Source organism: Oxyura jamaicensis, chromosome 2, assembly GCF_011077185.1.
Source record: "Oxyura jamaicensis isolate SHBP4307 breed ruddy duck chromosome 2, BPBGC_Ojam_1.0, whole genome shotgun sequence".
Lineage (NCBI taxonomy): Eukaryota > Metazoa > Chordata > Aves > Anseriformes > Anatidae > Oxyura > Oxyura jamaicensis.
The window spans coordinates 133,516,035-133,528,772 of record NC_048894.1 but is presented as its reverse complement, the minus strand read 5'-3'; the positions used below and the strand labels follow the sequence as shown (position 1 = coordinate 133,528,772).

General features: G+C 38.1%; 1 protein-coding gene and 1 long non-coding RNA gene across 4 annotated transcripts in view; both read left to right on the top strand.

Moving 5' to 3' along the window:
- RUNX1T1 (RUNX1 partner transcriptional co-repressor 1) overlaps window positions 1-12,738 on the top strand; it is a 112,962-nt gene that overhangs the window by 96,100 nt on the left and 4,124 nt on the right. For all 3 annotated transcript variants that reach the window (XM_035317164.1, XM_035317165.1, XM_035317166.1), the window contains one exon: window positions 3,427-3,617. In XM_035317164.1, the coding sequence (XP_035173055.1) occupies window positions 3,427-3,617 (191 nt within the window). The remainder of the gene's footprint in view (window positions 1-3,426; window positions 3,618-12,738) is intronic.
- Window positions 3,628-11,710, top strand: LOC118161616. The gene is made up of 2 exons (XR_004748100.1): window positions 3,628-10,289; window positions 10,346-11,710. It is a non-coding gene; the product is annotated as an uncharacterized LOC118161616 (long non-coding RNA).

Sequence of the window (12,738 nt, the reverse complement as noted above, 5' to 3'; positions counted from 1 at the left end):
CCTTTACGGGTTCCTGTCTTAGCTTCTTTCAGTTTAATGGGGAGACAGTCTTCCAGCCATCCCGTCACATAGCAAGATCTACTGCTCATGGCAATCGAGATGGAAGTTCTGGAATTACCAAAAAGGCATGGGATGACCATGCTTTCTCATGCAAAGACAGTAAAACTCCTGCGTATTCGCCAGGGTACTCCTGAGAAAGAAATTACACATTTTGCGATGTGAAGGTGAGATAACTCACGTCACCAACTCCCAGTGACTTTCTTTGCTAGGGTCAGCCTGAGAGGGAGGTGATGCAAATGTCACAGTGACAGTGCCTCATCCCTGTCCATCACCTTTTGTTTTCTCATGATGTGGACTGAGTGTGCCTATGATGTGAGGGAGGTGCCCAGGAGCTGCCGTCATCATGTCAGGTTACATACAGCAGTGAATGATGAGTTGTGAAAGTAAAGGAATATTTCAGCTGAATTCTGAAAAAAAAAGACAAGGGAATTTAGAGCAAGAATGCTTAGCGGTAATTGAAAAATGGAAGATGCACATAAATGCATCTTAGATACTTAGTTTAAAAACCTACTGATTCAAGTTTTCTGATATTTGAATCTAATCTAATCTGTTTTCTGGAAAAGGAGCAGCATTCTGTAGTGCTTGATAGCTCAAACTTGTCAAGGCAAATAAAATTTACTTCACTGTCACTCATAAATTTTCCTCCACAAATATCCCAGTTTTTATTCTTATCTGAAACTACAATGCCTATATTCTATGGCTATGAAATACCTGTAGGTACTGGAAACATATCTTTTAAGGAGATGTGGACAAAATCAATGATAGTAACTTTTGTCTATTTTTAATAAATTAGGTGTCATGAGTTGGATGTTATGAGTCACAATATTGAAATCATGTGACCAAAAAGCACTATAGTTTAACTCTTTGCTTTCATTTTTAGTATATCATTACACAAATTTTGCTGTTAAAGGTAATGGAGATACTAAAGTTCAATCCATAGTTTATGCCAATTAAAATATATAACCCCTTTTCCTCAACACATGGACTCATATGTACTTATAGCACCTTCACACACTCAGAAGCTTTGCAAAAAATCATGACAGAGAATATAAGGTTCAATTTTTATATTTGGATTGAAGAGAGAGATTATTTAGGATTAAAAGCTATAAAATTAGAAGTCTCTGTAAAGTGTTGGGGTACTCTGCTTCCAGATTAAAACAATAGATGAAACTGTTGTTTCTAACCACTGCAAACATTTCAGCATAAGATTAAGCTTATATGATGTAATGAAAGTGCATCATACCATAAAAAGATAATTTATATACCATAGTAAATATCAGCAAGAATACAGATTTTCTCTAAGAAATCTACTTTGTTAATAACTGCAGTTCATAGATGCAAAACGTCTGTATTTAAGTTGCCTCATTTTTATGAAAATGGTAATAAAATTGCATCTGTATGTTTGCCTGTGTATATTTCTTTTCTCACGATCAGTGAATGTTTGCAGTTGGTAATAAATATTCAAGCACCTTGCAAATGTCCTACCAATTCCCTTTGCTGATCTGTGTGTGCCTGTGGGACTAGAATAGGAATGCATAATTTAAATATAAATTGCCTGATTTGCATATACAATTAGTCTAGCTGCAGCTTTGATCGTAAGCAAAAATTATTGTCCTGTATTGCCACTTAGATAGAATTTTAATTCACCTTGAATATTCAAAGTAAATTAAGCCTTGGCTGTATGGTTGAAGGGTATGATTTTTTTCCTCTCCTGAGGCTTTCCCCTAAACAACATTTATGGTAGGGTAATATAAGGGCATATTTTCAGCCTCATAAAAATAAAGGCATAAGTTTTATCTCTTAATTCCCCCCTCCCCACCCCCAAAAACTTCAGCTGAAACATCTCTCACAGACATACACACACAGAGAACACACAACAAATAATATAACTCTTCTTTCATTTTAATTAATTCAATTTTAGTCAGTACATGGCTTAAAAATGTACTGCAATGTATTGCAATTGTACTTGGCTTAATAATTGAAAATGGAAACTTCATGTAGTGGCTTAAAATAACAAACGCAGAGCTATGAGACATCAAAACTCCAGACAGTTCTGATTGTTAGGTCCACATACGTGTGCATACACACAAATACATTTAATGGAGTCTCCAAACTCAAACCCTTAACACAGTTGTAATACTTAAATTTTAATCTACAGTAATTTTTTTTATTAGAAATCTATGTTTTTAATTAAACAGAACATTTAATTAAGGTGGTTTTTAAGTGGATGAAACAATTAAGTGCAAACACTTGAATGAAACATGTCATAATTAGTTTTAATAGAGTGTTAATTGGTACTGGGTTTGCCAAGTTAATAATTACTGCTTATTAAATTTTCAATTAATCATTGTCATTTTGCTTTGAATAAAGATGAAAATTAGATAAACTAATTCAGGGGGAGGATGGTTTCCTTGTTAATTAGAGCAGTTAATTAAAAAAAAAAAAAAGAAATTACTTGTTTTAGTTGTCAATTAAAAGATTGTTCATTAGTAAAATCTTTTCATTCTTCCTGCATCAAAACTCAAATAACTAATTTGTGACAATTCGTGTTTTCTGGAATAAAAGATATGACACAAGTATATATTGAAGAAACAGCTCATAGCGACTTAGTTATTTTACAAAAACATTAGCCCTTGTATATAATGAAGCAATGTGCCCTGGCTCAGTTTTAATTGTGCACTGGAGTCTTGTTGGCTTTGGTGTGCTCAAGGGCTCTGCAGTGTCAGGAAGTTGAGTCTTTGCCGTGTCAACGTCGGTGTGCAGAGGAGATCAATAGGTCAAAGGAATGTTCATAAACAAATTTTAATTCTGGGTTGTAAAATTATGTCCAGGAAAAGATATTAGACCAATGATTTATTTATTTATTTTTTTAAATAAAACCTTGGGTGTTTCATGTATCTATTTTTTACATACAGAAAAAAAAGTTAGTGACTGAATCCTATCTTAATTACCAAAGCTTAAAGATACCATTCTGAAAAAGTGTCCAGCATGTCTTATGTAATAATTCTTGCTGAACATATTCATCAATCTGGTGTGCTGCAAAACCAATTTTCCAAGTAAAATCATCCAAAAGATTACAAAATAATGCATCAGCAATCTGAAATGTCTGTACCTACTGAAGTATTAACTGTGAATCAAAATAGCAAGAATCACCACAAGTGTTAGAGATTTCTGAGAGCTTTGGTGATGGGGAAGTAAAGAAGCAACAAGGTGGTCTTGAAGAGTCTCGAGGAATCAGGTTCATCTTGGTCCTTCTTACCATGAAGACACAATACAGTAGCCTAGCTGCTGCATTTCATGCATTACTTCTGGGTAGCCATGTGCCAAACATCCTGTGCTGATGAGGACTTCTTCCCTCCTTTGTAGAGGAAGCTGTCAATGAAGTTAAACGTCAGGCAATGGCCGAGTTGCAGAAGGCAGTGTCAGAGGCCGAGCGGAAAGCTCACGACATGATCACTTCTGAGAGAGCTAAAATGGAGCGCACTGTTGCCGAAGCCAAGCGCCAGGCTGCAGAGGATGCACTAGCTGTTATCAATCAGCAGGAGGATTCAAGCGAGGTAAGTAATGTCTTTGCTGGACAGGCACCTCTCTATCCAAGTGCACTGACTAGCTAGCAGCTACATGCTAGGTTGTTTTTGTCAGAGCTTGAACCTGCTTTGTCTCCTCTGATGAAAAATTAGTCATAGCTGCTGTTTGGGAAGGTAGAGAATTTGTACTGAATCTTCTATAGAATATACTATATTAAGTATTTTAATGGCTTCATCTGAGTTCAAAAAAAAAATGAAAACCATTGTGATACTGGAGGAAAATAGGATCTGTACAATAACCTGGAACAGGAAACAGGATGACGTGAGGCTGTCATCAACCTTAGGTGTACCTGAGCTGGTTTAAATCTACTTGGAATGGGCTATTCATGTAACATCAAGAGTTCAGTGCCTGCTATTAACTATTTGCACATTTTCACTGGACGCATACTACGCACATGCCAAGCTCTAAATTTTCTTGCCTGCATGGTCACCTGAGCCCAAAATAGCTAGAGGACTTGAGCTGCAGTGATGCCTCTTAACTGATCCTCAGGGTTACATGTAATACATGTTTCTGTTCTAATTTAGCATTTCACTACCTTTATTTTCAAGCTCTTCCAACTGCTGATATTGAGTTGATAACAAGAGTATATGGTGGAAAATATTTCATGCTCAGATCTAATTTAAACAAACAAACAAAAAACAGTCATTTATGAGATTGTAGAGCAAAGTAGCTAAAAGCTTTTCTGGGGTGTTGGGTGTAGAAGCTATTAGTAAAAGTTCCTGTAGGACAGAAGTGAATGTGGATTTACAAGTGTTTCCTTTATTTGAATGTGTTAAGTTGACTGCAGGGTATATTTGAGAGTTGAGGAGTGGGGAAACAGTATTTGGGGAAAACAAAAAAAAAACAAACAAACAAAAAAACAACAAACAAACAAACAAAAAAACGTTAAGCCCTGATTTACTTTCAAACCTGAGTGTGGGAGCCTTGAACTCCTGCATTACAGGGGACACAGCAGCACCAATTGCAGGAAGCCAGGAGTGAAAGACCAGGGTTTGTTTTACCAGTACTGCAGAATTTTGCATCCATTATAGACAAATAATAAAGTCCTAGGTGAAAATTGCCTTTAAAAACAGACATGACACAAATTGCACCAGGTACTTCTATATAATCTTTGTTTCTTAAGGCCAGTGAAATGAAAGGACATTACTTTCATAGCCTATTTATTGTCCCTGTACTGAGATCTTGGCTGTAGTAAAAATACTTTTTAATATAAGTTCTAAATTGCAGGGAGTTGGAAAAATAACTGATAGCAGTACCTGTTGTGTGGTGTTACGTATTAGTGTACATTACTGTCAAAGCACTTTTCCTGGATTGTATGGGTCACGTTATAGAAGAGTGACTTAAGTTGAAAGATGCAGATTAGGTAGCTGGAGCATGCTGAGAAAACTGGCAAAAGTCATGAGCAGATAAGCCAGTGGCATGCTGCAGTATGCATCCATAATTTGTGGGAGCATAAGATTTTAATTCATACCAGGCTTCTCTGGAGATGAAAGACCATTGTGGGATCACTGAATGCCCAAAGTTTCTCCTTAATGTGTAGCAGATGAATAACAAGGAGACAAAAGGAATTGATTTTCAGCATCTGAAAGTTTCTCAGGAAGAAAGGGACCAGGAGAAGTATATGTACCCTTTAAGTATTAACTGTTCCATTGCAGATTAAATGAGACATAAATTCAATTTATTGGCATTTTGTATCTGAGATATTCAAGGACATTTTTCGTACACTGTGTTCATAGAAAGGACATTTGTCTGACTTAGCATCATTAAAGAGCTATCATTTTATGTGTGTATATATACAAGAGATTCCCATTATTAAAACCAAAATTCCAAAGGTAAATGCCTCAGAGGAAACTGCAAATTAGATCTATTTAGTGAACTGATGTAGTGGAGGCAGGACAGATAAAGGCCTTATGTGTCAGTGCATACAGCCCATTCTTCTACAAGTAAATGCATATCCAGACTCATTTGTGTGCTGTAATTCACTCCTGAGCCGTCATAGCTCTGGAAAAGGTTGTATGACAACAGACATCTTAACTTCATCTTCAGAAGAATTGCTTATGAGGTTGTTCACTTCTTGGAACCAGAACTTTAAAAAAAGGGCAAATAATTCTTTTAATTTCGTGCTAATGAAGTATGACTCATAGGGTTACAGATATTCTTAGAGCTGTTCATAGTTGAGAAGGATACTAGCCTTGTGGACCTAGACAAAACTACATACTTAGGACCTATATAGTGGCCTAGTCCTGCAGCTTTCACTCTGGTGGCCATAAGTGACACATCAGGGTGGCTGTTCTGAGAAGTAAAATGCAGGTTTTAATAGACCTCGGTGTTAACAGGTGCCTACTTAATTCTGAAGGTAGATGACAAGGATACCTGATAGCTAAATGTGTCCAATTATGCCAAACTCCAACCAAGTAGATCAGCTACCTGTTGACTTAAGCTGTCTTTATTTTTTATTTTATTTTTATTTTATTTTATTTTATTTTTGATAACACGTGGAAAAATGGACCAGTCTTTCCCATCATCTTCGAGGACAGGAGATCAGTTAGTTAGTGTTTGAGAAGTGTCTCTTTGGAGATGAGACCCTGAGTTTACTGGGGCTGAGGAATAGAACTTCACATTTACTTTGGTGTGCATTATCTTTTGATCTCTCTGTGAATATTCCTTTTCATTTGTCTGTGTTGTAAGTCTCCATAAATCTTTCTTTTTACAAAGCTATTTACAACTTTCAGCTGTACTCCTCTGTAAATATGTATTTTCAGGACTAGAATAGCTTCAAGAATGAGGGCACCGTAATAGCAGCTCCTGAAGTCTTAGAAGCATAGAAGAAGGTAGAGCACCACTCCTTATTTCCTATCCTTGGTGAGATATTACACCAAAGCCTGCAAGAGAGCTTAGTATAGGCTGCTATACAACCTCTGTGCAGTTCCTGACAGCATATTTCTCCCACGGGTGTCATTTGTTCTTTTGGCTGTGGAAACTATGGATGGAGATGGGAATTTGGCACCACATTTCTAATGTTTCTGATATAAATTTCATCTGCTACGGCCACTCCCTGTCTGTTGGCAAGTTTTCTCCCTTCCAGCTCTTCATTTGTTATTTAGTAAAATGCAGCCTGGACCTAGCTGAGGCTTCTTGGAGCTGCTTTGGTCTGACTTTGGACCATAATTTCTATTGCAGTCTTTTCTGGAGCCCAAAACAGTATCTGGGCCTAAGACTCTAGATTTTTGTAATTATTGTTTTTTTTAAGATAATGTGTAGTGTCCTCTTCCAAGACCTCTCAGAGGTTTCACATAGAGAAGTATGTGTGTGTGTGTGTATTTGGAACCAGAAAAAGTGGCCTCCATGACTGAAAAAAAAATAAAAATAAAAATAAAATAAAATAAAAAAAAAAACAACCAAACAAAAAAAATTGCAAAAATTGCAGTTGACATGTGGAGCTGACCAGAGCAAGCTCGCCAGATTTTACTGGCCTCAGTGTCTGTACATTTACTTTTTGAAGATTTCCACAGCTTCTCAGCATAAGCTCTTGCAACTGACTACAGCGTTTTCATTATTTTCTGTTATCACAACAAGAGATTGGTTGAGGACCAGTGTACAGAGCACACTGTTGTTGGAAAGCAAAAGAACAAGAGAAGGCCTACCTGTCAGCATAACTGTTCCTGAACCACAAATTATTTCTTTACCAGTTTCTTACAGTTGCTTGACAAAAGATGACCCATTCATCAGTAGTTGACTTGGCTAAGTACAGAAACATGTGTGAGCAGCCTACTCTTTAATGACTGCTGTGCTTGCTTTGGCTGCAATGTACTGTTGTGCAAATCAATTTTAATAGTAAGGGTGAACAGCTTAGCAAAGAGACTGGCTGCCCAGATTGTAGGGGGGAGGGCAGGGGGAGAATTAAAACATCTGTCTTTCTGCTCTGGTGTAAAATGCCACTGAAAAATCTGACAGTCAGTGTTCTTCCTCACTTTTAGTAGGGTGGGGGCTGGGGACAGCAAAGGAGCACAAATGTTTCGTTTCTCTCTACTTAAAGCAGATGCTGACATCTGCTCAGATAAAACAAGTATGTAACTGGTCCAACACTGCTTTTAAGAGATGTGTAATGTTAAGGCTTGTTTACATTGCAGCAGCTTATGTTGTATGTGAACATCACACTTACCTGACATTTTGAAGACAGCTGGGCTCAATCTCTGCTGACCAGTCCATTGAGACCAGGACTGTGCCAGCAAACCTGACTCTGAGCATCAGATGCTGTGATATAGGCAAGCTCCATTTTCTGGGCTGACATTGAATTTATGCATGTCAGCTAATGTTTACTTTTTTATTTTTTTTGGCTGGGCATCTCTTAGAAAGCAGCAGTTCATTCTCTGCACTGGCGGGTAGTACAGAGGCACCAGAGCCATGGGTTTGGCACAGGATCAGTCTAGATGTGATGTGAACACAGGCACTGCCCCAGGCTGCTAAGCTAAGCCTGTCTAGCCAGTTTGCCACATCCCTTCAATATGATTCTCCACACTTGTGTTTTCAGGATGCAGCTTCTCCATGCTAGCTTGTATGAACACAGGTATACTTCACACAATAAACAGTAGCTTGGGTAAGCCTTGACTGTTCAGTGATAGGGCTAACTTTATTAGAAATATCTAAACTTTGAATGTCTTCGTGAGGAGTACTGCATTTAGAAGTACCATGGGAATTTCCAAAGACTGTGTTTCCCCTTCTAAAAGGTCTTTGATAGAATCAGTCCTCATTTACGCCACTGTAGTTTTAGTGATCTCTAGATTCTTTCTCTACTGGTTAGCAGTGATTGAGTGCTGAATGTCGTGGGCCTTGCAGAACCTGGAAAAATCCCTGCTTCCTTTCCTGGTAAACTGTGGAAAACCAGAATTTGTCAAAAATGACAAAGCAGTGTTTGATACTGTATTGTGGCATTTCAGAGTTCATAATCTCTTAGACACGTCAAGGTCCTCAAGGTCCTATATTTTTCCCCTTTCTTTCTTTAAACCAGCTCTACTCTGAGTCTCAGATGGAGGTGTCAGAGAAAAGCAAATGCCCAACTGTGGTTAAGTGTTTCAGAGATTAAAGTGATGGGATGGGCAAAATTATTGACAAATATGTGTCCTGGTACTGGAGACCACAGAAATGGAGAGCATTTGTTTTGAGAATTTTCATGATGGCAAACAGAAGTTTCTGAGTTCTGTTGTTTGAAGATGGAAGCTTAAGTGGATGAGAATTAAGAGTCTGACCTAAGATAAGGCTTTGACCTAAGACTGATGTTCCTTGTCAGTTGAAAGAAGAGGATGAAATATGATCGGTGGCATAGATTCGGAGTGAGATTCCCATCTGGTGTAATTTAGCCCAATTTCATTGAATTAATCCATTTTCAGGGTAGTGAAGTTAAATTGAATTATGTAGTCTGAGAATCTGGCCTTTTGTATAACCTCACTGTTTCACAGGAAAATCAATGCAGAGTTAAACTATAATCCAGTTCTCATAGTTTTAGCTACATCTGGAACTCTATAAAACACAAGCTGGAAGTGCAGTAAGTCTCTCCCCAAAGACAGAGAAAATAGACAGGAAAGGCTTTGAGAGATCCACTACTCTTTTTCCCAGTGCATGATCAGCTGTAGCTGTGTTGTAACTGTAATATCCCTGTTTTGTCTGTGTTTTAGTGATGAAGATTCCCCGGTGCCTGTGGGGAATTTGTTCTATCCTTAAAAATTTTTCATAACATCTCTTTCCAATTTCTCCTACAGTTGTTTTATCTCATTGTTTTTCCTGTTAATTCATGTAGATATGGTCATTGTCTGTCTCACTGCAGTAGCCTCTGAGATGTTTGGATGCTACTGTAACCTCTTAGGCTGCCATCTCTCCTTAGGTTTAACAATCTCAGTTCATTCAGTCTCTTCTCATAGTTTGTGTTTGTCTGATCCCTGATTATTCTGGCTGCCTTTCTTGTGTCTTATTTGTCATATTTTATTTGCAGTATTTGAAGTGCATCATCCCAGTATGGACAGTATTCCAGGCTGGGCTTTGCCAGCGCTGGGAGGTAGTCACTCAGGTGTCAAGCTGTCCATAGTCCCCTTCATATGTCATGGTATATGTGTTTGCCACCTTGTCACCAACATGACATTGTGGTCCTCTGTTATCTGAGATGCTGTGTATGCAGTTAGCCTCTGTGATCCATTTCCTCCTTGCTTCTGGCTCATACAGAAATACCTGCTTAGGCCTTATACCAACCTCTCAAACTTCCCAGGAGAGAAGATGTCTTGAGCATGGTCAATCCCATAGTGAGCTCAGCTCTGTCCACAATGTCTAGATCAGTGGAGAACATGTGAGCAGGGGTTTACCAAGTACAGCCCAGTACATTAACCAGCATCTTGAGCTTGTTTTTTCTTCAGTAGAATGTGGATTCTGAAGCTATCCTCCAGCAACGTGAACAGAAAACATGCATTGCCAAAGCTTACAGTTCTTGATCCCTATCTCTACTACTGTTTTTCACTGCTTATACATGGAAAGGAGCAGCCAGTGGTAACAGTGGTGAGGACTGTGTAGGACAGAGAGTTCAGTGTGTCAAATCCAGCTGCTATTGTACAAGCTCCTCATGGCACATGTGCTTGTTTATGCTAATTTACACCGTAGTAATTCTTAAATGAAATAATTTAAGTAGTAGTAATTCTTAAATGAATTCTTTAAGTAGTAATTCTTAAATGAAATAATTTGTTGCATAAATGTGAACTGTAAAATTTATTTTGAAATTCTTGCATTTTATATCCTTTTATTCCCACAATTATATTAAAGCTGTAATGACCTGTTAAATTATAAATAATATGTACAGTGGACAAAATCACGTACTAGACAATGTAGGACACATTAAGTAAATCATGTAAGGAGCCAGCTTAGAGCTTTGTCACTTCATTAAAATCTTGCACTTATTTATCACTTTTCATGTTCTGTACAGGCTGATAGTTAACTGATGACTATTCAAATTAAAAAGCTGGACCTGTAATGTTAAAATTTAAATGTCTGTTTTCCGACATTAATACAGGCATTACGGTAAGAAATCAAAATACTGTATGGTGGCTCTGGTCAGGGCTAGAAGTCAGTTCTGTCTGTGCAGATGTGCCCTCCCCAATAAGGGAAGCAAAATGAGGATGCTTCAGAAATTGGCCTGTATTAACTAAATAGATTTTTGAATAGAGAAAGTTTGTCATCCCTATAATAAACTAGAGCATGCACTTCAGTGGTGCACTAGGATCTCCATAAGGGAGGGATTCCTGCCCCTGGGCAGGTGCTGGTTGACTTCAGCATTTTTCCATGTGAGGAAACGTGCCTTTTCAGAAACATCTGCATGGGGAGGTTTTGTACATGTGTATTTGTTTTCAGATTAGGGGATTAAGGGAAATATAGACCAAGCCCAGGGATGGCAATTTAGCTGGAAACAAATAGCTAGAAGGTCAGCAAGCATGGTGGTAGGTAGAAATCCTGTGCAAACACAGTTGGAGAAGTCACTCCATGTTTACTGGATCACAGTGCAAGCATCAAGTTGGCAAAGTGAAACTTTCAGATGTGCGATGCAACCTTTGAGAAATATTAGTATAGCAAAAGAAGGAGAATCCAGGAATATCCACAATTTGTTGCCTTTCTTGTCAAAAGAAGGAGACATGGCATCTCTTTGAAAAGCTAATATTAGCTTGCCAGATCTTTTTGGTCCATGTGTAAATATGTCTATATGTGCACATGTTCATGTACGGTGTTCTAAATTACCCACTTATTCTTCATTGTGGGGATACAAGGTCTTCCAAAAAAAAGGGTGTTCAAAAATAGTGCAGCTACCCATTTCCAGAGGTGTGGCTTTACCTCTACATCACTGGACAGAGTTTAAGCAAAATGAACCTAAAACAATGAATACTGAATCAAAAGCAGGTGATGCCAGACAAGGAGTCTGAATTCCCGACATTTAAGTATCAGAAACATCTGTTTCTGTGTGTTGGTAATTCCACCTTTTTTTCTTAATGTTTTTAAAGATGGGAACAATTTTATGAATTAAAAAAAAAAAAAAGAAAAGAAAAGCATCCCCAACACATGTATTTGTAATTACCTGGTTTAGTCTGTATGTTTAATCAGTATGAATTGAGAATGCCATGATTTCAATCTCAAAGAGCAATTGAAAACTGGACAGTTACTCTTCCCCCATATGCCTGTATGTGCCTATGCCAAAAAACAAGCAAGCAAACAAAAAAAAACCACCTCTGACCAACCAACCGAAAAAGATCATAAAGGGGGAGGATGGAACTAAAACACGGATATTTTCTAAAGAAGCCACTTGACTCTGATTAAATGTCTAATTTCCTTAAAATATTGTTTTGGATTTAAGTCTTTGTTTGATTCTGAAATTGAGATTTTTTTTTTAATGTAGTTGAGGAATATCACTTAAAGATTGGCCTTGTTCCAGCATCCAGCTGGCATAGCTATAGCATGTGTGAAAGTGAGTAGCATACATATTCTACGGTGGCTTCCCCATCCTGCCAAAGATTTAGGCTATAGCTTAACTATTCACTGCCAGAACAGCCACTGAGTCCAGTGGCATTACTTAGATTATTAAAATCAAGGTTTTCTAGGGTTACCATGTCTTACCTTTGTGTTAGGTCTTTTGCTCCCATTATTGCTTTGCATTATTCCCTCTCCTCTTTTAGAGAAGCACTTTTGGGGACTTGTGGTTTCTTATTTGGTATAATACATCTGTTAGAGGAGCTGTCTTAAGTTTTGTTGAGACTATAAGAACTGACTAGTAGTTGGTGTGCTCCAAGTGACCAGACATGAGGGCATTCATGGGTTTTGCATTGCTAGCACTTGCAGGCAGCTGCTGTCATTCTTGACCAGTCTCGGAGAGGCAGAGTCCTTCAGGTGGCTGGAGGTGCTGTGGCGGAGGTTCAGCCACCTAAGGCAGCATATAGTGATGCCTCAGCTGTTGGTTGACTCGCAGGTGACTTGGCAGATGGTTGACTCACAGCTCCTTATGGTTGTTTTTTTTTTTAGATAAAAATTAGGACACTAACTAATTTCTGCCATCTCCCCAATCCTCTTTTG